Source organism: Balaenoptera musculus, chromosome 20, assembly GCF_009873245.2.
Source record: "Balaenoptera musculus isolate JJ_BM4_2016_0621 chromosome 20, mBalMus1.pri.v3, whole genome shotgun sequence".
NCBI lineage: Eukaryota > Metazoa > Chordata > Mammalia > Artiodactyla > Balaenopteridae > Balaenoptera > Balaenoptera musculus.
This window is the reverse complement of record NC_045804.1, coordinates 49,552,323-49,577,730: the sequence shown is the minus strand read 5'-3', so window position 1 is coordinate 49,577,730 and position 25,408 is coordinate 49,552,323. Positions and strand designations below refer to the sequence as shown.

The 25,408-nt window shown below is 42.0% G+C and overlaps 2 protein-coding genes across 4 annotated transcripts; one reads left to right on the top strand and one right to left on the bottom strand.

Annotated features, from left to right (window-relative positions):
* Positions 1-3,332: 3,332 nt before the first annotated feature.
* Positions 3,333-14,820, bottom strand: DERL2 (derlin 2). 2 transcript variants are annotated; one of them, XM_036837011.1, is made up of 7 exons: positions 14,444-14,820; positions 13,519-13,584; positions 11,301-11,374; positions 10,079-10,172; positions 8,951-9,146; positions 8,593-8,683; positions 3,333-3,848 (listed from the first exon to the last, which is right to left on the bottom strand). In XM_036837011.1, exons 1-7 carry the CDS (start codon positions 14,534-14,536, stop codon positions 3,743-3,745), a joined length of 720 nt encoding a protein of 239 aa, XP_036692906.1. In that variant the 5' UTR covers positions 14,537-14,820; the 3' UTR covers positions 3,333-3,742. The 2 variants fall into 2 exon arrangements, with proteins under 2 accessions (XP_036692906.1, XP_036692907.1); XM_036837012.1 differs by lacking the exon at positions 8,951-9,146 and adding an exon at positions 9,830-9,916 and having other exon boundaries at positions 3,821-3,848; positions 14,444-14,556.
* Positions 14,821-14,826: 6 nt separating this feature from the next.
* MIS12 (MIS12 kinetochore complex component) lies at positions 14,827-20,894 on the top strand. Of its 2 annotated transcripts, XM_036837014.1 has the most exons (3): positions 14,827-15,045; positions 18,413-18,570; positions 19,063-20,894. In XM_036837014.1, exon 3 carries the CDS (start codon positions 19,103-19,105, stop codon positions 19,721-19,723), a length of 621 nt encoding a protein of 206 aa, XP_036692909.1. In that variant the 5' UTR covers positions 14,827-15,045; positions 18,413-18,570; positions 19,063-19,102; the 3' UTR covers positions 19,724-20,894. The 2 variants fall into 2 exon arrangements, with proteins under 2 accessions (XP_036692909.1, XP_036692908.1); XM_036837013.1 differs by lacking the exon at positions 18,413-18,570 and having other exon boundaries at positions 14,829-15,045.
* Positions 20,895-25,408: the final 4,514 nt, after the last annotated feature.

The window sequence follows — 25,408 nt, the reverse complement described above, 5'->3', positions numbered from 1 at the left end:
TGTCAATTTAAAACACTGGCTCAAAAAACAAAAAACCCCACAAAAACCATGGTGCAGGCAAAAGTAACCACATGCATAGGTAATTCATTCATAATCTCTGGCCTAATGACCCAGCTATTCTGCAGCTTCAAAGCTAAGTGGAACAAAGAGTTGAAAAATAAAATCCTATATTGGCATTAAGCAGTGTTACACACATTGCCCCCTCCCCCAATCCCTCATATTAGTAGTCTGAAATCTGCTGTCCCTCCAAAAGAAGTCTCTTGTGGTTAAGTGGCTTTCATATGCAGATGGTCATAAGCTAATAGCTATTCAAGGAATATCTGGGCTCTTCTTCTAAAAGGTGAATTGTCAGACACATCTCATTCTTAACTGCTCTGCAATGGTCCACGGATTTAACTATCTGTTCTTACCATGACCATACCAGCTGGTGGCCATTGTTGTTGGCTGGCTGGTCGGACCACCAAACCCCTGCCCTTGATCATGTTGTTTTGCTCCATCCCACTTAGAGACAGTCATAAGTCTCAGCAACTAGGTACAAGCTCGCATGCACATACATTAATCCCTCTATAATTAAAAATACCAGATGATAGTTTGCTGACCAATAAACAAAGTATTTATTCAGCACCCATGTGCCAAGCACTGTGCTAGGCACTGTGGTGGATACAAAAATTTAAGACATGGTTCCTGCTCTTAAGGAGCTTACATTCTCATGAAAGAGACAAGACTAATTTACACGTACCAGCTAAGAACAATACAATATATAATTTGGTGTAAGATTATGTTGCACAGACTCGAAGTGTCATAGGGATTCAAAGAACATAGGCAATGAAATAGGCCCTAGAGTCAAGGTATCTTGAGGAGCCAGGAATGGGGCAAGGCCTTGAAGAACTGAAGAGAATTAAGTTGAGGTCCCCGTTAGGGAGAAGTGGGAGTAACATTCAGAGGAAGACAGAAAGTATGCATTTGATATGGGGGCTTACTAAGAAGTTACTGTGCATTTCTGAGCAGAGAAGTGACTTGATTATACAAAGTTCAACAAACTTAATGCAAACTTGTAAAATATGTAAGTAGCTTAGGGGATAGCCTACAGAACGCTGAAAACAACGGCAGTATCGTGACTAGCAACACAGATGGCACTTACCTGTCAAAGGAAAACACAGCCACAACATAAAATGCAGGCTATGAAGGACAGATGACAATTCTAGGAAGCCCTTTACCCAACAAGCCAATAGCGCCAATATTTCCTAATTTCATAGGCCCCACAGACAGAGTGAGGGTTTCATTACCAAGAATCCAGGACTTGGGTGCTCTCTGCTTAGAGACTACACAAGAGGTATGAAAGATACTAGGACATACAAGAGTGACACAGAGAAAGAACAAGTGCAAGAGAGAAACAAAGAGAAATCCATAGTGAAAAAAACACAGCAAAATGTATGAAGTGTATCTCCTATGGAGATGCAATTTGCACGTCCATTTTTTTTTTTTTTAATGAACGTATACTGTATTTCTACAACAAAAAAGCTATGCCTTAGGTGTGCTTTTCAGTATTACTGGCAGAATTCAGGAATCTTTTAAATTCTATGTATGTCAGCTAAATTGGTCACAAGATTCCATGTAACAAATCTCGCTTTTCAGTTGACTTGCATTAAGAAAAAGAAGTGTGTTCTGGAAGAACCAAGATTGAGAGGTAAGCTGGGGAAGAAGTGAGGACTTTTCCTTACGTCCAGGTGAGCCAAGGTATCCGGATGCGCAACACCGGGCCGGGGATGGTGGTAGTGGGACAGGCCACTCAAATTAAGAGGCCAGTGCTTGGAAAGCCAACTGCATAGGACACAGTGTAGTAGCACAGCATGGCATCCTGCCACTAGGAATTCTCATCCCATAAAATCGGAGAGACCAAAATCCCATAACTGACTGCGTTTAGGCCATAAACTCAAAATGTTTCCTGTTTTACCCAGTCATCAGTATGTTTAGACATTCCCTACTTAAATAAACACTCAGTAAATAGATTTTAGGATTAAAATTTCACCACAGATATTCCATGAATTGGATAACTCAAAGTTAACTAAGAACAAATTTAACTAGAGAAACCTATTTCTAGCCCCAAAACAATGAAAAACAAAACAAAACCAACCTTCTAGTTAAAAGCTTTCTTGAACAAAGACAAGACAAAATTTAAGAATCCCATAAGAACTATACATTCTAAGATTGGCATTTAAAGTTTTAAAGCCACTTAGGAAAAAAGGCAGTCCCGTTAACCCACGTTCCATAAAATTGCAACAATCATATTCAAAGTTACCGACTAGCAGCATGTACTTATATTAAATTCCATTACTTATGTATATTCCATTTAAAGATATTAAAATACTTTTCACTTCGCAAATGACCTGAAAATTCCCATTTAAGATGTTTATTATGTTTAATCTAAACCTCATGTTCATCTTTCTGAGGGAAATCTCACACTCTAGAAAGCAACCACTTAGCCAAGCTGGAACTATTTGGGAAATGTTCCCGGGCCTACATGCCATTTATTAGAATGATTTGAATTAATCTCTTTCCTGGGGGTATTCATTCTATTCCTCCCGGTTCTCTGAATTACTTAGGCAGTGTGATAGTAAACCTGCTGAGTCCCCAGGAAGTGAACATCTTGGGTAAGTACTTATTGAACCACTGGCATTAAGTGCCAACTTCTGTGGACCTGTCTGGTTTCTACCTGGTTGGGAAGGTACACCAGGTACTTGTCTCTGAAAGCTTCTTGGCTTTTCATGAAGCAAATGATAAATGTTCACCAGCCAAAGACCCAGGAAAAATGTATCCGTGCCTAACTGGTACCCGCTTATCTCAAGTTAAGAGTCTAGCCTGTCTCCCAGGTGTAAAGAAGACCTTTCTGTTGTTTTCTAAAACGGTGGCCATGACCTGCCTTTCCCTGGATATTTCCGAGCAGAGAAATGCAGAGTAAATAAATGAGACGGTACATTAGCTTCGCGCCTACCTGACTCTCCTACAACAGAATTCCTGCTGCTACTAGATCCACCCTACCCTTTTTCTCCACCACGCTGTCTGACAACTTGAAGTTCTGTAAAACCCAAACGGAGAACAAACTATCTGGACAACAGAAACAAATCTTCCCACTGGAGCTGGCATTCTGGGTTAGTAAGTTGTGTACACAGCCATGGTGTCTCAGCCACGTATTTCCAATCTTGACATGAAATCCAGTCGAAAGCCGTGAAGACACAGGAAGAGCGGGCACGTAAACTGCTCTGAGTGCAGACCTATGCAGGAGAGCTAGGAGACATGGTGATAATTTAAAAGATCACACACAAAAGCTTTAATTCAGTGAGAGAGAGATGGAATTCAGTTTTATTTTGTCCTCTCTGAAACTTCCATTTACACCATGGCCTCGTCTATCAAAGAGGAGGAGGAAGAGGAAAAACTCTGCCCGTCACCACAGAACTCAAGTACTCAGGTACTTGTTCCTTAGAGGCAGCAGGCTATTTGTGTCTCCAGTTTTTTGGCTCCAAGAGATTACACTTTCAGTACCAGTGTAGTGAGGAACCACTGGCAAACTGCTGGAAATGTCTTCTGGATTAATCAGTGTGTCATTTCATAAAGTGCTTCTGGAGTCAAAATCTTGTCAAGCTGTCAAAAGTGTCCATACTTTTGCAACACAAAGGATAAAAGAATCCCAATGGGTATGTCACTGAGTCCTTCCCAGCTGGGTCTCGTTATTGGCACTGCCACTTTAGCCGCCGAGGCGCTGGCCCTCACCCCAGGCAAAGCCTCCTGGCCGCTCTTCAGGTAGTGGATTGTAATTTGGATCTTCATCTGGTGTATCAAAAATAGCCTTCCTAAAAGACAGCCAACAGATATAATTTAGTCCCAGAGTCATCTTAGGTCCTAAATGCTACTCCAAGGTCAAAAAGATCCCATGGGGTTTCCACCAATGGACAAGCACTACGTCTGCCTACCAGTGAAACAGTTCCATATTTTGAAGGGATTCATAATTATTTCGCATTTACATTAACTTTTACCTCCTTTACTAATTTTTACTACAAAAGCAATACATGTAATTGTAGAGAAAACAGGAAATATATACGAGCAAAACATCCTAAATCCCCAGAGGTACTGACACTTTCAATATTCCTCCAGAACTTTTATATATGTAATTTTACAAAAGTTAGACCCTACTTCTGTTTTGTAACCTTTCCCTAAATCTATCATGAATGTCTCCCCACAACCAAGGTATCACCCAACATCCACTGACAGATGAATAGACAAACAAGATGGTATATACATACAATGGAATATTATTCAGTCTTAAAAAGAAAGGAAATTCTGACATGCTACAACATGGATGAACCTTGAAGACACTGTGCTAAGTGAAATCAGCCAGTGAGAAAAGGACAAGTACTGTAGGTTTCCAGTTATATGAGGTACCCAGAGTTGTCAAATTCATGGAGATAGAAAGCAGAATGGTGGTTGTCAAGGACTAGAAAGTAGAATGGTGGTTGTCAAGGACTCAGGGGAAAGAAGGAATGGAGAGTTAATGTTTAATGGATACAGAGTTTCACTTTTGTAACATGAAGAGTTCTATGGATGGAAGGTGGTGATAGAAGCACAATGTGAATGTACTTAATGCCACTGAACAGTACACTCAAAATGTATAAGATGACAAATTTTATGTATACTTTACTGTAATTAAACTTTTTAAAAAAATTAACAAGTTATTCCAAGAAAAATCACACGGAGCATAAGAAGGGATAGCAAATGTCCAAAAGACTTTTAAAATACTACTATATGGTCATTCAAAATTTCCTTAAAGAATTAACCATTAAAGAAGCATCCTCTATTTGCATTCATGTTTTTAACTGTACTTGCCCACAGCTGATGAAATTAGATTACCTGAAAACTCCTGTTTTATACTGGGGTCAGAAAAAGCGTCTATATTTCAATATGAGCTCCTTTAATTCTTACAAATTAGCAATAAACAGGCACTAAAAGAAAAATAAAGAGCTGAACAAGCAATTCAAAAAGGAAATCCAAATGGTTAAAAAAACATGAAAATGTTTGCTCTCACAAGAATTAAAGGAAAGCATGTTAAAAACTGAGACCCCCCCCATCTACTTCCCAAACATTAGGTAGGGCAGAACAAAGCAGGTGTCCACGCGTGGGGGTGGGGGCGGGGAGGGGCGGAGCCATGGTGGCCCAGAGCAGGATGGGGGCGGGGAGGGGCGGAGCCATGGTGGCCCAGAGCAGGATGGGGGCGGGGAGGGGCGGAGCCATGGTGGCCCAGAGCAGGATGGGGGTTAGGGGAGCAGCCTTGCATAGGGGGTCAAGAGCCCAGCTGGGGCATGCACACATGGAGCTGGCCTGCTGCAGGGTGTCAGAGCCTGAGTAGGGTAAGGAGGGCACCCCCATAAGAGGGCAGCCTGACACAGGGAGTCGGAGGCAGAGCAGGGTGAGCAAGGCATCCATATGGAACAGGGGGACACAGTGATGAGAGACTGGCTACATATGGGGGTATTAATTAAATAAGTAAAAACATTAATGATAACAGGAATCGGGTTTCTCACTATCAGTGAGAATGGGGAAATACGGAAAGGGGTGGATTGTCATAAAATAGAATACTACTCAGCAAAAAAGGGAACAAATTACTGATACAAGGAAAACAATGTGAGTTTCAAAAACATTATGTTGAATGAAAGAGCCCTTATACAAAGGAGTATATACATACTATATGATTCCACTCATGAAGTTGTAGAACATGCAAAACTAATCTGTGGAGGGACAAAATCAGCATAGTGATTGTTTCTTGGGGGAAGGGGGCAGGGTTGACAGGAAAGGGGCTTGAGAGAACTTTCTGGGTAATGGTAATTTTATCCTGATAGGAGTTTGGGTTACATAGGTATGTGCGTTTATGAAAACCCGTTAGTCGAAATCCTTGCGATTTGTGTATTTTGTTGTATATAAACAAAGAACTCTAGTTAGGGACTTCCCTGGTGGCACAGTGGTTAAGACTCCGCACTCCCAATGCAAGCAGCCCGGGTTTGATCCTTGGTCAGGGAACTGGATCCCACATGCATGCTGCAACTAAGAGTTTGCATGCCACAACTAAGGAGCCCGCCTGCTGCAACTAAGACCTGGTGCAACCAAATAAATAAATAAATAAATTTAAAAAAAGAACTCTAGTTAGTGATACACATTCTAAAATATTTAGAGAATTAAGTATACTGGAATGGAAAGATGGATGGAGGGATAGATAGATGTACAAAAAGCAAGAATAGTAAACTGTTAATTGTAGAATCTATGTGGTAGGTAAATGTGACTGTATAATTTTTTCCACTTTTCTGTAAGTTTGGAAATTTTCATAATAAAATATTGGAGGAAAAATATAGAAAGGAAAAAAAAATTGAATGAATCATGTGGAGTTGTACCAGAACTGCGAGTATCCGTATAAACCCATGTTTTAAAAATACATAGATCTGAAAACGTACATGTATATACACTCATAGGCATATGTATATAATTCCCTTGCTCTGTTCACTGAGAGGACTTGGGAGCAGTAATACTCCAAAAGCAACAAGCACATTTGCCGCCCAGACCTTGGCTTCTAAATACCATTCTCTACTAAAAAGGAACTAGGGCTCCTTAAAGAAATAGCTGATTCTACAACTGTGTCAAGAAGAGCACAAGATGAGCCTGGGATATCTTGCTGGGCCAGAAAGTAATAAATTGGTTTAAAAAAAAAAAAAAAAAAAAGATGGGAGCATGTTGAAAAGTACTTCAAAGCCAGTTTAAGGAGGTTCCCCGTGGCCAAATCTGGGACAATATAAGCATCAAAATAAACAACAATAATAAGGGATTATAATCCATGAATAAAACATGAAACCATGGATTCTTGCAGATATAAATGAATTGAAATTTGATAAGAAAAAGGATGTTTACGTAGTCTCAAAGTACCTCTCCACAAAACACTTAATTACAAAGGGGAAAAAAAGTAACTTTGCAGTGGAGAAGCCCTGCAGATACCTTAATCAAGTAATCAAAGTGATTACCACCACTTTGGCAAATTCAACCAATTGAAATCCTGTGCCAATAGGCTGCAATCAGAAGAACGCGGTATCACTTCTCTGATATTCCTGCCACAGATGCAAAACCTGAACCTAAATGTGAGGGAACATCAGACAAACCCAAATTGAGAGACATTCTACAAAATGGGGTTATAATCTTCAAAAACATCAATGTCACGAAAGACAAGCTAAAGCCGAGGAGCTTCTCCACACTGAAGGAGACTGAAGAGACGTGGTAACGAAGTGAAACACCTGAATCTGAACTGCATTCTTCTGCTATAAAGAACATTTTGAGGACAACTGCCAAAAGTGGAATTGGGTCTGAGGATTAATGTTTATTTCCAGATTTTGACTATGTAAGAGACTGTCCTTGTTTACAGAAAGTGCACATTAAAGGGGGTCATGGGGCTCTCCCACATTTGATGAAGATGTGGGGAAATGGACACTTATACGTTGCTGGTGGAAATGTAAACCTGAATATCCATTCTGCATGGCGGTTTGGCAATAAACTGAACAGCTATTCTACTTGTAGGAATTTATCCTCTGAAAATAATCATGGATGTGTGCAAAGGATGTGCCGCTACACATGCTATATGGATGTGTAGCTACAGAATGTTCACCACTCCAATCATGGAAGGAAGAGCAAGAAGGATGTCAGTGTCCATCGATAAGAGATTCGTAAATCGTGCTCCATTCATATCGGGGGTATCATGCAGCTGTTACAATTTTGTCAGACATTTATGATGGAAAAATAATTATGATGTATTACATTAGAAAGAAGCTTATGAAATAGCATTTTTTAAAGAGTACACAGATAGTAAAAGGCTCATGAATACATATCAAAAAGTTAACAGTGGTAGCCACTGTTATATCTAAATGGTGGGATTATGGAGGATTTTACTTTCTTGGTTTTGCTTATTCTACAATCAACATTTAATAATAAAAACATTTTATTCCTCAAGTGAACCCTTTTTAATGCAGTACATCCCAAGGACACAAAATTCTGGCATAGAAGGAGGTCCTATAAATCAAAGCTCTACCCTCAGGAAACTGAGATGTGAAAAAGGAGAAGGGACTTGCTTAAAATCACATGGCTGGTTGGCAGAACAAACAACCTATACCTGGTTTCCAGCCCAAAGCTATTTCCACTCTACGTCACTGCTTATCTCTATCACCTGTTTGGAAGACCAGACGTTCCACCTTTAGAAACCTCCCGCTAGTCTGTTTTGCCCACTTTGCTACTTCACCTCTCTCACCTCAGACGGCATCCTTCATGAATCCAGGAGGCTCCTCCCTGGGACAAGAGGTGCTGGTGGTCAGCTGGGACAGCAATTACCACATCACCCTCAGGACACCTTGAGCCTCCTGCCGCAACTCTGGCATGGTCTGTTCCTACCCAATCCAATTGCTCCTCAACGGCAGCCAGATTGCTCAATCTCTAAATATTTACTGGCCTGAACTATGTGTGCTAGGAGCCCCGGTTTATCTGCAAGGAACACGTAACCTGGTGTTAAATACTCACAGAATAGATGGTGTTTTCAAAATTCTTATTCCACCAGGTTGATTGGGAAATACATCTTCCAAGAAAAAATATATGTGTCCAACTGCAATACCTAGAGTCAACCAGAAATAAAGGATGAGGGAGAGGATTAGAAATTTGATTGCAGGAGGCTCTACCAACAAAAATTTCTTCTCTTTAGGAAGAAATGTCAAATATACTTATTAACATCTTGAAAACTAATATTGTAGTCTTTGAGCATATAACTATCAGATAATTCTATAACAGCTGTATATGAAGGCCAGGCAGAATTAACATGAAAAATAGTGACAAAATAAGTTTGCAAGTAAAATAATAGAAAAAGTAGTGCTAAGAGTCTTACCCAAGAGGTCCACAATGATTGAGTTCCCCAACAACAAGGAAAAGCCCATGAGCACCCAGGGTAGAAAGGGGGCCTGGAAATTGAGAAGGCCGAAGAAGTTCATGCGGACATACGGGTTCCTTCGGCTCCACACGTAGACAAGCATTATTGTAAAGGCCTGGCCCAAGAAAACTAAGCTCACAAACAAACCAAAAAGCTAGCAGTTGGCATTAAGGAAAACAGCAACATTAAGTATAATAGGGAAGACTGGGCAAGAGAACTAAGGATTGTGTTCTAACACAAATCTGAATTAGGAAAGGCGAGCAGTAGTTACATCTTTAGGAAAAAAAAAGCCTGAAAATAATTACCCAGAGCCATCAGGCAAAAACCTGCTTAGGCGACAACATCTGAATTGTTGCTAATTCAAATTAATATTCTGCTTTCATGAAGTTCTTGCCTCTTTGGAATATGTGTTAATTCCTTGGTCAGTAATCACCATGAGGACCTTTACAAAGGCGAATCAAGCCAGCTGGAGCAAAACCATCTTGTCAGACAGGGCTACATCCAAGTCTGGTACTCAGTTGACAATTCTTTTTTCAAAAAAGTAATTTATTTAACTAATAAGAAACTACTGTATAGCACAGGGGACTCTCCTCAATGCTCTGTGGTGACCTAAAAAATGGGAAGGAAATCCAAAAAAAGAGGGGCTATATGTATACATAGAGCTGATTCACTTTGCTGTACAACAGAAACTAACACAACATTGTAAAGCAACTATACTCCAATAAAAATTTTAAAAAAAGTTTTGATGTTGACCAAATAAACGTCTTAACAGCTTAGTTTAAAAGTAAAGTACACCCATCAACAAGAATACATCTAAGATACTTAATAGTAACCCACCTGGGTTAAAAGTTCCTCTGACTTGCTCACAGTAGAAAAGCATCCTGTCCAACCTCTAGGCTTAGAAAAGCTGTCACATAAAGTACGCTGTAAAATAAATAGGAGCCTGAAGCTAATATCTGGGGGGGTCTACTTTTATCTGTTCATTCCGAGTACCTAGTGAATTTTGGGAGACAGATGAAAAGCTTTAGGAAGAGAGAGGGAGTTCTTTAATATTTTCCTGTATTTGTTCTATTTGTCGAAGGATACAGTCATTAAGAATCCACCAAAAAGGAACATAAATACAAAGTCTGCTGTCCGACCTCGGAAAGAGCCTTCTTCTAGCATTCGACAGTAACGATATCTTAAGTTCCAAGTTAAGAAAATGTTAAGCACACAAGTATGAAGAAAGTGAAATTTAGTGTATCCCTTAAGTACCCCTGGACTTCACTTTATGTGTAAGAAGTCAGCCTTCGTTTCTGTAAGAACATCTGTGAGCGGTGGTACGGTTGCTTCTCTTTTACCAGGCGTTTCAGGCAAGGTGAAGAGAAGACCGGCTCCCTGTTTTACAAAAACTGTTCCTGACGGGGGGACTAAGCCAGACGCCACATAAACATGCTTCCCGTCACCTACTACACCTTTTCCAATTTGTCCTGTTTTTCCCATGTTCACCCACACCATAGTCTACACCATCCTTGCTTTTTCACAACCTAATTTGGAGGAAATCCCCATCAAGAAGCTTCATGTAATAATCTGCTTTTTCAGGCCAGGGAGTTAAGCAGTGCTATACCTCAGTCAATAAGGAGGCATGACAATGAAAAAATTTAATTATTAGAAACTTACCAGAATGATATACCATACAGAAGACACAGGAATCCATCCTAGGGCAGGAATCCTGTCACCCCTAAAAGGCCCTCTGTCTACTGCAGATGAGCTGAGCTGTAACTCCCCTCTTAATCCAGAGGGTCAGGGTGCAGGAGAAATGCCCTGCTCAGTGGCCCCAATTACCATCTGATCAGAGCACAACTCTTCCTCTCTTTCAACAAACTGGAACACGGCGAGCCCAGGAGACACGGCACTGTCTTTCCAGCCAATAGAACCAGCAACCAAGATCCAAGGAGATCTCAAGTTCTCCATCCCCCATGAACCCACTCCCAGGCTGTGTTTTATCACTTGGGGCCCGCCGGTGTTATTTTGTAAGTACGCCTCAATTAAATCACTTCTGCTCTCCCTTGTTCAGATTTGTAAGTGGCTTATGGGCAGAAATGTAAACATTTTACGGTTAAATACCTCCCATTTGAATAAACAGTGACCTACAAACACCCTCGAAACATTACTAACTGACCAACTATTCTGTGTATCACTGAGCCAGTAGCCAGAAGTTACAGCTAAGATGGTAACAAAAATAACAGGATTAATAATTTCAAACTTAATATTGTATCTCCTAAGTAAACCTAAAGTTTTTATGCTAACCCCACTTAGTAAAGGATACAGAAAAATCATGTTAAATAAAAAATTGAATCCAACTGGCCCAAAAAATAAGAAATTGGTGATTAGCCTCCATATCTGTTAAAAGAAAAAAAATCAAGAGAAAGATAGATTAAGTAAAATATACCAGGAAACATTTTTATAATAAGACGAAGGAGATATCCTATGACTACAAGGGTTGGAAGGCCATGAATAGGTGATACTATGTCTGAACTCAAAAGTGAGGCACACAATCTGACACTGAATTTTTGTGCTGCTTCAGTGAAAGACATCACTTGCCCCAGGAAATTTCTAAGGATAGTAGGACAGAAAACTTGAAATTGTGATTTTTTTTTTTTTTAAACCCATACCATATGGTCAGGCAAATTATGGGAAAAGTTTGATGGAAAGACTAGGTTAATTTGCAGAATAGGAAACAGTGCTTTCATATATGTAGCATCACAATCTAATGAATAGTCTCAAGATATGAAAGGAAAATTGCAGGATCTAATATCAATTGCTAAGAAATGTTTCTATATTAGTCGTCAGAAACATCCAGAGTGAAGAGTAACTCTAAAGCAAATACTCAAGTTCTAGTCTGAACAAAGAGCCAACTCCCTATAAGTAAAGACCTAATACTTTAACAATTAGAGTCTAATTGGTAGATACACAGACACTCATTTTCAAACCCTGATATACTCTTTCCCACCCAAACCATCCACACCTGCAATAAAAACAACTACTCACAATGATAGAACACTTAACATTTAAAGTGTTTTAAAATATTCTGTTCTCTCATGTGACCTTAATTATCCTGTGAGATGAGCAGGTCGGCACTACCATCCCCATTTCACATATGAGGAAAGTAAGAGACCTGGATGATTTTAAAATGGCCTGCCCAAGGACACACAGCTTGTATAGGGAGACTGAACTCAAACTTAGAAATCCTAATTCCAACTGCAGATACGTGGTGTCAAGAGTTTAACCTCAGGGGCTTCCTTGGTGGCCCAGTGGTTAAGACTCCATGCTTCTACTGTAGGGGATGCGGGTTCGATTCCCTAGTAGGGGAACTAAGATCCCGCATGCCACATGGGTGGCCAAAAAAACCCCCAAAAAACAAAAAAACAAGAGTTTAACCCCAGGCAAAATCAAGTCTCGTTTGTTTGGATGGAGCTATAGCTCCCAGAGAAGGCCACGTGAGTAGAGGAGGAAGAAGGCAGTGATAAGGGTCCACAGGTCTGCTTTATGCATCACTTAATTCTTAAGAATTGGTAACTATTAAAGTTGAAACAATTCAGGATCATTTACTACATATTAACTGCATCCAGGATTTTAGAGTCCTCAACCTAGTGAGGAGACAAGCATATAAATAAGTGCAAGTATGAGATGAGAGATATAAAAAAAATATTTACAGATACCCTAAGGACACAAGGGAGGATGAACCTGAGAAGGCTACACAAAAGCTGCATCTTGAAAGACAAGCTGGAGTTCAGTGGGTATAAAGTGAATGAAACACATTTGGGACAGAGGCAACAGCAGGTGTAGAGACAGAATTACTGGTTTTGGGGTCTCTCTCTTACTCCAACTATAGCCTATATGATCATCCTAGAACAGGAAAACACATCTCTCTTTTAGCACTCAAATTACTGGAAAGGACCATCTCTCACTGTAATCTAATACGCTGGCATGTTGTCTTAGATGTCAGTCTTCTGGAGTTCTGTTAGGATGATGTGATCCCTGGAAGATGGATCAGAGCGCTAACTGAACTGAGTCTCTGAACAGGACCATAGCAGTAACACCGAGGTGGTAGGGGTGGTACATGGTGGTGAGTGCACAAAATAAGGGCACCCTGTGAGACTCTCCCTGGACAGCTAGCTCATCAGTCTCCTCTCAATCTATAACATTAACTTTGAACCAGTGATTCCTAAATACAGGAACTGGACACATCAAATCAACACCATGCAGGGAACTTTAAAAATAAAATACAGATTCTTAATTCCTACCCTTGGTGATTCTGATTTGGTACATGATGAGAGGCTTGAGAATCTCTTAAAAGTTCCAGGCTGCAAGAATCACTGCTTTGTATCCCCCCAGCCAACCCCCTCGCCCACCTCCATAAGCCTTATAATCAAGTACTCCCACTGAATTCTTTGAGACAGTATATGACAGAATTAGCTACTAAAATGTAAGAAAAACAAGTTTAAAAACGGATACATTAATGGCGGTTGTGATGGACCACTTACTTGAAAGTGTTTAAAGATTAATTCGGGATTGAAGTACAACTGAAAAGGTGTGATCAATTCCAACTGCTAAAATAGAAAAAGAGTTTCTTCAAGGAAGTCAATCAAGAAACAAAATATCATCATTTACAACAAAAGATTAATAGGGCCAGCAATTTCCCGCTCTCAGTCACTTAGGCTGAATCATTTAAGGCTTTCTTCTTAGGCTGGAGGAAAAGGTTGGTAAAGAATTGTGTAGAATTGATACAATTCTTTGTATTCCCCAATACCTAACACAAAATAAAAGTCTGTTTGATGTTTCAATAGTTGAGGGTAATGTGAAGGTATGGAAGGCAGGTGGTGATATCTTAGATACAGGGCAAGTAAGAGCAGCTGCTACGAATCTGCCCAACACATGGGCACCACCTGAAACAACTGTGTGAAGCAACAGAATTCACTCAAAAGAACCAAGACTCAATACCCTGCCACCGTGAGGGCTGGGTGCTTCCAGCCAACCTCTATCACAGACTCTATTTCAAGACTTTCCCGCTCGACAACTTCCAGCTTTCTATCCTCAATATCTACGTTTCTCCAGTAAGCGGACCCTCCTTCCACTAGTCACCACGGTATCATTTGGCCACCGCAGGAGTCCTCAGACACGTTTCCTGGGTGGGCGGCTCCCGCAGCCCTGACTTGGTACAGATCCTGCCTTTATCTCTCAGAAACTGACCCGCAGTCCTGATCCTCCAGCCCTCTTGGAGTAGCACGCCCTTCCAGGGTCACCGGATAAGCACTCACGGGGCCACTCCGAACCCCAAAGTGAACCCTGTATGCCTCCACCCACCCTTGAGACCAACCCCTCTGAGCTTCCCGGAGGCCCAAACCCGTTTCCCGAGGATCCGGTTATATCCAGCCCGGATAATGAGAAGCTGGCGCTGCAGCTGCTCACCACAGCGGCGGTGGTGAGGACGCAGGCGGTGGTGTAGGCGCGGCTGACCGGTGGGATCTGCAGGTACTCCAACCGGAGGCTCTGGTACGCCATCTTCCCCGCCGCCGCCGGCCCCCCCCCCCCCCCCACTTCCCCTTCCGCCAGTCTGTCCCAGCGGCGGGGCGGGATCGGGGCGGGATCAGGGCGGGGCCCTCCCCTTTACGCTGCTGCCCAATCAGCGCTGCTCAGTTGGTCAGCCACCAAACGCTAGAGCCCGAATGAAAGCACACCCGCCAATCACGAGTTGTGTCTCCGCGGCGGCCCAGCCTCGCTTCTCCACCCACCTACGTCGCGGGAAAGAGAGTGAGTACCGGTTCCTTCCGCCAATCCCCGCAGGCCACAGCTAGCTTTCCCGCTCGTCCCCTTTCCGTCACCAATGTAGGTTGCCCCGAGACAGCCAGCCAATCAGGAGCGCGGTGGCATCTTGCTCTCGCTCTAAGGCACCTAGCGGTCGGAATTGGGGGAGTCAGCGGCGCCGCCTATCTCTGGCAGCAGGCGGTGGTTTAAAGGAGGTGGCGGGAAGCCGGTGTTTGGTCGAATTCGTCACTCTCATGGTCGCTTGGGTAAGTGCCACGGGGCTGCATTTTCTCTGAAGAGGAGCGAGAAGGGGTGTGGCACTGGCTGAGGCCTCATCGCCGGGCGCTGGAGCGGCCAGATGGAGCAGCGTCTCCGGTGGGCCGCGAACCTCCACCCTGAAGGTTCCGGCATGCAGCGGGGGCGCGGGGCCTGCCGGGAGCTAGTCCTCAGGCCGGAAGTGGTTCCTGCCCCGTTGTTTCTGAAGCTCGGGCTACTCTACTCGCTGAGGTGTCCTGGGCACTTCTCGCGTTTCACCTGTAAATATCGATTGAAATCGTACTCATCCTGCCCTCAGGAAATCTAAGGCTTGCGGAGAAGATAGGCCCGTGCTAATAATATCCTAAAGTAGGACTTGGCCAGTGCTCGAAGAGAGGTCCTGATGGGAATTCAGAGGAGGGGGTGGGTCCCCAGGGAAGCGTATTTAAACTGACCCTTGGAAGATACTTGGCCAGGCATCTTCTCTTGAGGGAAAGACATCACAGGGAAAGGCCATAGCTTGATTTGGTTGGAACAAAGAGTAGTCAGATCATGGCAGGCAAAGTTAAGAATATTATACTTTATTCGGTGGGTTATAAGGAAGCTCTAAAGGTTGTTGGAACAGGGAGTGGCCTCGTCTGGTAGTATATAAGGAAGGAATTAAGTAAAAGGCTGGAGAGAGTGGTTTTTAAAAAGGATATGAATGGGTAATTTACAGAAGGAGAAACCTGAAGAGTTAATACGTTTCGAGTGGTGCTCAACTTTACTGGCAGTTGGAGAAACGCACATTAAAATATTTTTGCCTACACTCCAAACATCACCCTCACAGCCTATTGATAAAACAGTGCTGAATGTTTTGCTTAAGCAAAACACCTTGACAGAGCTTTGCCAGAGTCTTGTAAGGATGACAGGCAAGATTGGAGTTTTTTGAGAATCGCAAATTTGGTTTAAGGTGGATTTTTCCATTTGGAGGCTTGATTAGGATCGGGTAGAGCTCATGAAAAGCAGTCCAGCATTGGTAGAAGCAGCTGAGGCGAGGGTTTCAGAGAATCTTGCTGTACAGATTGTTGGTGCTTAGCATTTCAGACTTGATCAGTCTTTCCGGGGGCTCATAATGAACAATCAAGCCGTCTGGACAATGAAAATAATGTAAACAGTAAGCTGTTTGGGGAGGCAAGCAGACCGTCGGTAGCTGCAGTCCTCAGTGTCCAGCCTGTGTGGGGGTTAGATGGTTTTGGTTTTCAAAAAGCAACACTGTAAAACAATTTTACAAGATTGGCAAAAATAAGAATTTTGAGTAATATCAAGTGAAGGCAAAGACATGAGAAAGAAATTCTCATATATTGCAAATGGGAGGGTAAACCAGCCTAGCTGTACTCCCAGCCCTAGTGTTCTGGAGAACATTTTGGCTGTATTTAGTGAAATTATGTATGAGTAAACTCTGTGGCCCAGCAACTATGGACAGTGGACACATGAAGTACGGTATATGCATATGGTAAACTTAATGGAATACTTCAGTTAGAACCAATGAAGTGGGGCTTCCCTGGAGGCGCAGTGGTTAAGAATCCACCTGCCAATGCAAGGGACACAGGTTCAATCCCTGTTCCGGGAAGATCCCACATGCCGCAGAGCAGCTAAGCCCGTGCGCTGCAACTACTGAGTCTGTGCTCTAGAGCCCGTGAGCCACAACTACTGAAGCCCATGCACCTAGAGCCCGTGCTCCGCAACAAGAGAAGCCGCTTCAGTGAGAAACCCATGCACGGCAACGAAGAGTAGCTCCCGCTCGCTGCAACTAGAGAAAGCCGCGCACGCAGCAATGAAGACCCAGCGCAGCCAAAAATAAAGAAAATAAAAAATAAAAAAAGAACCAATGAAGTAAAATAACAATGAAGTGTAATAACATGAAGTGATTGCAAACATAATGTAAAGCAAACCATACATAAACAAAACTGTATTTTTCAAGACTATACAGTTGACCCTTGAACAACGTGGGGATTAGGGGTGCCAATCCACCCAGCAGTCAAAAATCCTTGTGTAATTTAGAGTTGGCTCTCCATATATGCAGTTCTACATTCACAGTTTCAAGCAACTGTGGGTTATGTAGTACTTTATTTTATTTATTTATTTATTTTAAATATTTATTTACTTATTTATTTTTGGCTGCATTGGGTCTTCGTTGCTGTGCACGGGCTTTCTCTAGTTGTAGTGAGCAGGGCTACTCATCATTGCAGTGCACGGGCTTCTCATTGCGGTGGCTTCTCTTCTTGTGGAGCATGGGCTCTAGGCACGTGGGCTTCAGTAGTTGTGGCTCTCAGGCTCTAGAGCACAGGCTCAGTAATTGTGGTGCACGGGCTCAGTAGTTGTGGTGCACGGGCTTAGTTGCTCCGCAGCATGTGGGATCTTCCTGGACCAGGGCTCGAACCCGTGTCCCCTGCATTAGCAGTCGGATTCTTAACCACTGCGCCACCAGGAAGCCCCTGTACTTTAGTATTTACTACTGAAAAATATCCACGTATGACTGAACCTGTGCAGTTCAAACCCATGTTGTTCAAAGGTCAACTGCATGTCTAAAACCTCTTAAAGATGAATTAAAATTAAAGATGAACTGAAAAGGCATACAGTAAAACACTGGAGTAGGTTCCTGTGGGAGATGAAAGAAGAATAAAATAAGAGAGGACCTAGCATGGACCAAATATAGAGTGCTATGAAATAGGAAGTATTATCACTTCAATTATGCATATGTGAGGTCCTTAAAAAGGAGGACAGAGTGGTTAGTGAAGGTCAGATGATGAAGGTCCTTGTAAGCCGTGTGAAAGAGTTTGAAATTGATCCTGAAGGCATAGGGTAGCGTTGAAATTAAAATCCTGTTAATCCACAGAATCCTCTCCACAAGACATAGAAGAGAAAGCAGTTTTATTACTGAATAAGCATATCTGGATTATAATGCATTATAGGTAATCTGTGAATGAGATTACAAAGACAGAAATTCTACCCTATTTTATACAGCTAAACCATTACAACCATTCTATTTTTAGCCATGACATAGGTTCTCAAGATTAACAGCATCTTGTCCCATAGAAAGATTTGACTGCACCACTTGCTTCAAATTATTTCATAAGGTTCATCCTAAATTCACCTGGTAATTGAGGTAGCCATTTGTTTTAGCTAATGACTTTGCAGGAATAATGAAACTATCAATACTTTTATTTCTATGACAAGTATATGGTTACAGCTCAGAAAAAGGTCCCTAGGTTAAACACCCACAGTGACAGGGAGATAGGAGTGCTATTTTCCTAGATGTTTACATTTGAAAGGAATGTCCCCCAGACCCTTGAGAAAACATCAGGCTTGCTCAGCTTCTAATGGGATATTTTTCAGATGGCAAGGTTGGAAGGACAGGGAAGTGGAGGACCTTGGCAAGGGAGCCGTTGAAGTGATGGATCATGGAGCTTAAAATGGAGAGAGGAAGAAGTGAGGTGGGAGAGACTGAGAGCTAGAGAAAGAAGATCAGACGGCTGAAAGTCTTGAAGATGAAGGTATAATATGAAAATGCAAATGAGCATTGGAAGACTAGCATATCAGGTTGTGGTCAAAAAGTAGGAGCAGCTGGGGAAGGAAGTTACAAATATCAATTGCCACGTGGCTAAAAGAGTGGAGATGAAGATCATCGAAACTCAAGAAACTGAGTCTCTAGGGCATTGGTAAGATCATCCATGTAAACTTGAAAGTTGTCTGGGATGATAACAGAATTCCGAAGGCTGATCCATAGGCCAGAAGCCTGAGTAACTGAGAGGTGAGGGACATGGACAATGAGGAGGAAGAAGGGAGGTTACAGGCTGATGGAAAGAGCCTCAGAGAGGCAGGGTTTGTATCCTGTTGCGGATGAGTGAGGCTGGAAGTAGCATCAGGTATCAAGGAACATAAGCTTCATATTTTTTTGTTTGCTTTTCTATCTGTAATGACATTTGTTACTTTCATCAGATGATTTTTTTGAACACAAATGAAACTTTTTCTTATTACATTTGCAGATTTTTCACATTCAAAATTAACAAAACAAAATAAGCCAAGATGTCTGTCGATCCGATGACCTATGAGGCCCAGTTCTTTGGCTTCACACCGCAAACTTGCATGCTTAGGATCTACATTGCATTTCAAGACTACCTATTTGAAGTGATGCAGGCTGTTGAACAGGTTATTCTGAAGAAGCTGGACGGCATCCCAGACTGTGCGATTAGCCCAGTCCAGATTCGTAAGTGCACGGAAAAGTTTCTTTGCTTCATGAAAGGACGTTTTGATACCCTTTTTGGCAAAATGGAGCAGCTGTTTTTACAGTTGATCTTGCGTATTCCCCCAAACGTCTTGCTTCCGGAAGATAAATCTCAGGAGACGCATCCTTATAGTGAGGAAGAATTCCAGCTTCTCCAAAAAGAAATTGAACAGTTACAGGAGAAGTATAAGACTGAATTATGCACTAAGCAGGCCCTTCTTGCAGAATTAGAAGAGCAAAAAATTGTTCAGGCCAAACTCAAACAGACATTGTCTTTGTTTGATGAGCTTGAGAATGTTGGCAGAGACCATGGGACTAGTGATTTTAGGGAGAGCTTGGTGTTCCTGGTCCAGAACTCCAGAAAACTACAGAATATTAGAGACAATGTGGAAAAGGAAGGCAAAAGACTGAAAATATCTTAATGTCTAAATAGTAAAAGGAGTTTGTCAGAAGGTGGAATGATAAGGGGTTTATATCAATGACCATTCTGATCCTAGTGAACTGTGTACTTTTGGGGGGTCTCCTTTGTTCACTCTTTCTTGTATTCCACATCCTCCTCCTTTTTGGTACACTCTCCTGAAGCATCTATGCACTACCTTGAGCTGATCTTTGAAGCATCTGTGCTTAGCAGCCTCTAATGGGTGGGAAGGGATTCTTGGCCCAATAACGACTCATTTGGGGGCATGACTGAAGAAGTAAAGCTTTTTCCCTGGCCATTCAAAGATATTTGTAAAAGTTGTACCTTGGTCATGAGTCCTCTGTAACCTTGATCCTTTTGCCTTACTCTTTGGATGAGACCAAATGAGAAAAAGGTTAAGTGGGCATCTTCTTTATTAACCAGCCACTGCACTGCGGGACAGCCAAAACAGACTGCTTGTTCTTGCCCAGTAACTTTTCTCACACAGGGACTTCAATAACTCGTTCAAGGAAGCAAGTAGCAGAAAAAACAACTATGACCTTTAGAAAGAAGAAAGAAGTTATTTTGTTTCTAAAATAAATCCTTTCCATGATCAAGGCCTTGGTGAGGTTAAAGAGTATACTGTCTTGGAGGCCAGCAATGGAAGACTTTGGACAAAAAGGAAGCAGATTTCACTGGCATAGAAAAGGAAGCCTGGAACATATCCAATAGCAAAATTTATATTAACTGACTATTAGGTATTTATACCATTTTTTTTTCATGCTTCAGTTAGTTTTGGAATCTGCCTTGTACCTAATATTTAATTAACTTATTTATTCACACTCATAAGCATCAAATATTTAGTACTCTCAGTGATGAATTTTAGCTGTGTCTTGTGCTTAAATTCAATGGAGTCTAATATTTCCTTTTGTAACTAACCCATGTAAAATGTTAGATCACCCAAGGAAAGGGGAGAAATAGCAATAGTTGCTCTTAAGGTATTACTTGCCTTCCACGTCTTCCTAAAGAACAGGATTTGGAGTTTCTCCTTTATATAGAAGTGTAACTTAGGGTATTAATATTTGCAATTAAATATTCATCAGTTTAGGAAGCCTGTGTTTACCTGGAATATGTTTATTATCAAAGAGTCCTTTTTTCCAATCCTGTACATTAAATATATATATTTTTAAAGCCTTGATTTGTGATTTTCTGCTGTATATAATATCATGGTATGCATCCTTCAGTATGACTTTTTACCCAAATGATCATTTCTTTTTATTTTTTATTTTTACATTTGGAGCTTATTTAAAATCTCCTGGTGTAGTGGGTTGAGTGGTGATCCCCCAAAAGGTATGTCCGTGTCCTGATTCCTGGAATCTGTGATTGTGCCTTATTTGGAAAAATGGTTTTGCAGATAAAATTACGTTAAGGATTTGGAGATAAGGAGGTCATCCTGATTTATCTGGCTGGGCCCTAAATCCAATGACAGATGACTTTATAGAGGGAGATTTGAGACAGACAAGGAGGAGGCCTTGTGACCACAGAGGGAGATGGGAGTGATGCAGCCACAAGTCAAGGAATGCCAAGAGCCACCATAAGCTGGAAGAGGCAAAGAACAGATTCTTCCTTAGAGCCTCCAGAGGGGGTGTGGCCCTGCTGACCCCCTTCTTTTAAATTTCTGGCTTCCAGAACTGTGAGAGAATACATTGCTGCTGTTTTAAGTCACTAAGTTTGTTACAGTAGCTGCAGGAAACTAACATACCTAGTGAAATTAGAAATTAGAAATTAAAGTATTTGTAAGGATGTAGGGTGCTTTTTTTTTTTTTTTTTTTTTTAATTTATTTTGGCTGCGTTGGGTCTTCATTGCTGCACGCAGGCTTTCTCTAGTTGCGGCGAGCGGGGGCTACTCCTTGTTGCGGTGCGCGGGATTCTCATTGCGTTGGCTTCTCTTGTTGTGGAGCATGGGCTCTAGGCGTGCGGGCTTCAGTAGTTGTGGCACACGGGCTCAGTAGTTGTGGCGCACGGGCTTAGTTGCTCCTCGGCATGTGGGATCCTCCCGGAGCAGGGCTCGAACCCGTGTCCCCTGCATTGGCAGGCGGATTCTTAACTACTGTGCCACCAGGGAAGCCCCCTAGGCTGCTTATTAAGGAAACAACAGCTGGGATCTGCTTGGCCTCATTATATATGCAATAATATGGTTTGTTTGGATACAGTTAAAATACGGACCTGACTTGGATAGAAGGGTGAAATCCACAGTATTTAGAACTCGCATCCATTACATGTTGAGTAAGTGCTTAATACTTGTTGGATATTAATACTGTGACTATTTGTCATAGTAGTGTCTCTGCAGGAATAAATTAATATACTTGGCCCCACTGTCCTCTAATAATTAAATTCCTCTCTCAAAAACTCAGAAATAAATCAGGATAACAAATACTTGGTTACTCAGTCTGCTTCATTGCCTCATCTCCATCCAGCATCAGTCTTATCCAATTTCCTACTTCCCTCTGCATTAGATCCTGTGATTCTGTAATATCAAACCTTCAATTTCCCGGGACTTCCCTGGTGGTCCAGTGGCTAAGACTCTGTGCTCCCAATGCAGGGGGCCTGGGTTCAGTCCCTGGTCAGGGAACTAGATCCCACATGCTACAACTAAGAGTTCACATGCCGCAACGAAGATTCCATGTGTGGCAACTAAGACCCGGCGCAGCCAAATAAATAAATAAATATTAAAAAAAAACAAAACAAAACCAGTCTCCCTAGATGCCAATTCCCAAGCTTTCCCTTGCATTTATTTATTCTCTGTCATTATCATGCCTGCTCCCCATTGTATACTCCCAAATAGACTTTTCTCATCCTGCTGCTGTAGTGACAGGCAGCCAATTAGGAGACAGTTTGGGATGGTATTAATAGAAAGTAAAGAGTGGACACACTACCACCCTTACAGAAGTAAAAAGAATTATAAGGAAATACTATTTAAGACATTCTGCACTCAGTTCTGATGTTGGAAAGGGGACGGTGTTTCCCCATACCACCAAGCAGTTTTCATCACCAGGTCAGTGTCCTACAGTTCAACTCAATTCTGACACTACCTGGAGATAGCATCAGATTCCACAGATTAAGGGTTCAGTCCCACAAGACTGTCCTCCACTTCAGATGCCAATCAGAAGCCTAGGTTACCTGTGCTTCTGACTGACTGGCTATAAATCAGAGGTTCCCAAGACCCCCTCCTAGAGTACAATTAATTTTCTAGAGCAGCTCACAGAACTCAGGAAGCCCGTTTACTCACTGGATTACTGGTTTTTTATAAAGGATATATGAGTCAAGAACCAGATGAAGAGATATACGGTAAGGCCCTGAACAAAGGAGCTTTTGTCCCTGTGGACTTTGGGTCTGGCATGGTGGCACATGTAAACGTTCTGATTCCCCAACCTGGAAGCTTTCCAAACCCTCTCTTTTTGGGTTTTAAGCAAGCTTCATTACATAAGTCATTGGCCATTGGTGATTGAACCTGGATCTCTAACTCAAACCATGTATAAAAATGAAACTCAAAAATGGATCAAAGTGCTAAATATAAGCATTAAAACTATAAAACTCTTAGAAGAATACATAGGCTTAAACCTTTGTGATCTTGAATTAAGCAACAGTTTCTTAGAGATGACACCAAAAACATAAGGAACAAAGGAAAAAATAGATAAGCTGGACATCATCAAAATTAAAAACTTTTGAACTTCAAAGATACCATCATGAAAGTGAAAAGACAAACCACAGAATGAGGAAATTTTTGCAAATTATATCTGATAATAGACATGTTTAGAACATATAAAGAACCCATAGAATTCAAGACAAACAGCCCAATTTAAAAATGGGTAAAGGATCTGAATAGACATTTCTTCAAAGAATATATACACTTGGCTAAGCAAATGAAAAGATAATCCAACATCATTAGCCATCAGGGAAATGCAAATCAAAACCACAATGAGATACCACTTCATACTCACTAAGACGACTCTAACTTTTGTTTTTAAAGGTAAGTTTTGGCAAAGGCGTGGAGAAATTGGAACCATACGTGCTGGTGGGAATGTAGAATGGTGTAGCCACTTTGGGAAGTCAGTACATAATAGGACAAATGTCCAAAATAATTGTTTCTCCCTTTATCATTTGTGATCTGCTAAAAGTCAGTTTACTAGATGTCTATTATTTTTGCCTGCCCAGTATCCATGGTCTTGATAACTTCAGTTTTCCTTTGGGAAGCTGTCTCTTTCCTATAGTGTGCTATTTTCATGGGGGCTTCTTATTAAGATGTTTCTTTTGCCTTCTGGCCAAAAGTGGGCATGTGAGCTTAGCTAGGTCAATAAGACTCTCTCTAGAATTTGATCTTTTTTTTTATTTTTTTAAAGAATTTGATTCTTGGGGCTTCCCTGGTGGCACAGTGGTTAAGAATCCGCCTGCCAATGCAGGGGACACGGGTTTGAGCCCTGGTCTGGGAAGATCCCACATGCCGTGGAGCAACTAAGCCCGGGCACCACAACTACTGAGCTTGCGCTCTAGAGCCCGCGAGCCACAACTACTGAAGCCCATGCACCTAGAGCCCGTGCTCTGCAACAAGAGAAGCCACCGCAAATGAGAAGCCCGCGCACCACAACTAAGAGTAACCCCCGCCCGCCGCAGCTAAAGAAAGCCCGCGCGCAGCAATGAATACCCAACGCAGCCAAAAATAAATAAATAAATAATAAATAATAAATAAAAAGAATTTGATTCTTGAGCAGCATGGCACAAAGACCAAAAAGAGTGCCCTTTTGTTTTTATAGTTAAACTCTGAAAAGGCTGTCCATTAGTATTTGCGTGGAGAGGCTGGATATTTTGGATATATTGGAATTCCAGAAACTGGGGGACAATTGAGAGCTCTGTATAGGGAGGCAGTGGAGGGGATATGTGACCAAATATCCTGGGACACTTAAGCTATATAAAAGGAAAATTGGCCAGGTCAGACATATGGGGATGCTAAAGGGACACATGGATGATGTGAGGGTAGTGAAAATTTAATTTAGAAAATATGGGCCAAGCATTGGAGTTCAATGAAATCAGGAATTTCAAGGAGATATGGAGAATTTCAGGTATTTCAGGAATGTCAATGTATGGGGGCTGGGTGGGGGGGACGGGTGGGAACTTCCCTGGTGGCGCAGTGGTTAAGAATCCACCTGCCAATGCAGGGGACACGGGTTCGAGCCCTAGTCTGGGAAGATCCCACATGTGGCAAAGCAACTAAGCCTGTGCGCCACAACTACTGAGCCTGTGTGCCACAACTACTGAAGCCCGCGTGCCTAGAGCCCGTTCTCCACAAGAGAAGCCACCGCAATGAGAAGCCCGCACACTGCACTGAAGGGTGGCCCCCGCTCGCCACAACTAGAGAAAGCCCATGCAACAACGAAGATCCAAAGCAGCCAAAAATAAATTAAAAAAAAAATTGTAGCCATCCTAAAAACAACAACAGCAAAAACAAGGTATGGGGAAAAGTAAGGGCTAATAGGGGAGAATATGGGGGTATACGAGAAGAGAGATTGATTTTGGGCTTGGGGTGAGCTTAACATCAGGGATAGCAATGACGTGGTGAATGTTAAGGAAGACTGGAGCACAATATTGGGGAGACAGTAATAATCCAAGTATTTGAGGAACAATACAGTGAATCCTGAAATAAAGGGATCAAATG

Bases quoted from the DNA above. Each gene is read 5' to 3' on its own strand.
- DERL2 (XM_036837011.1), bottom strand. From the start codon at position 14,536: ATGGCGTACCAGAGCCTCCGGTTGGAGTACCTGCAGATCCCACCGGTC. The intron at 13,585-14,443 runs GTGAGCAGCTGC...TTTCTATTTTAG, and splicing joins TCCTCACCACCGCCGCTGTG to CAGTTGGAATTGATCACACC. The intron at 10,173-11,300 runs GTATCCTTTACT...TTGGAACTTAAG, and splicing joins TTATTTAACATGATTTTTCT to ATATCGTTACTGTCGAATGC.
- MIS12 (XM_036837014.1), top strand. From the start codon at position 19,103: ATGTCTGTCGATCCGATGACCTATGAGGCCCAGTTCTTTGGCTTCACA.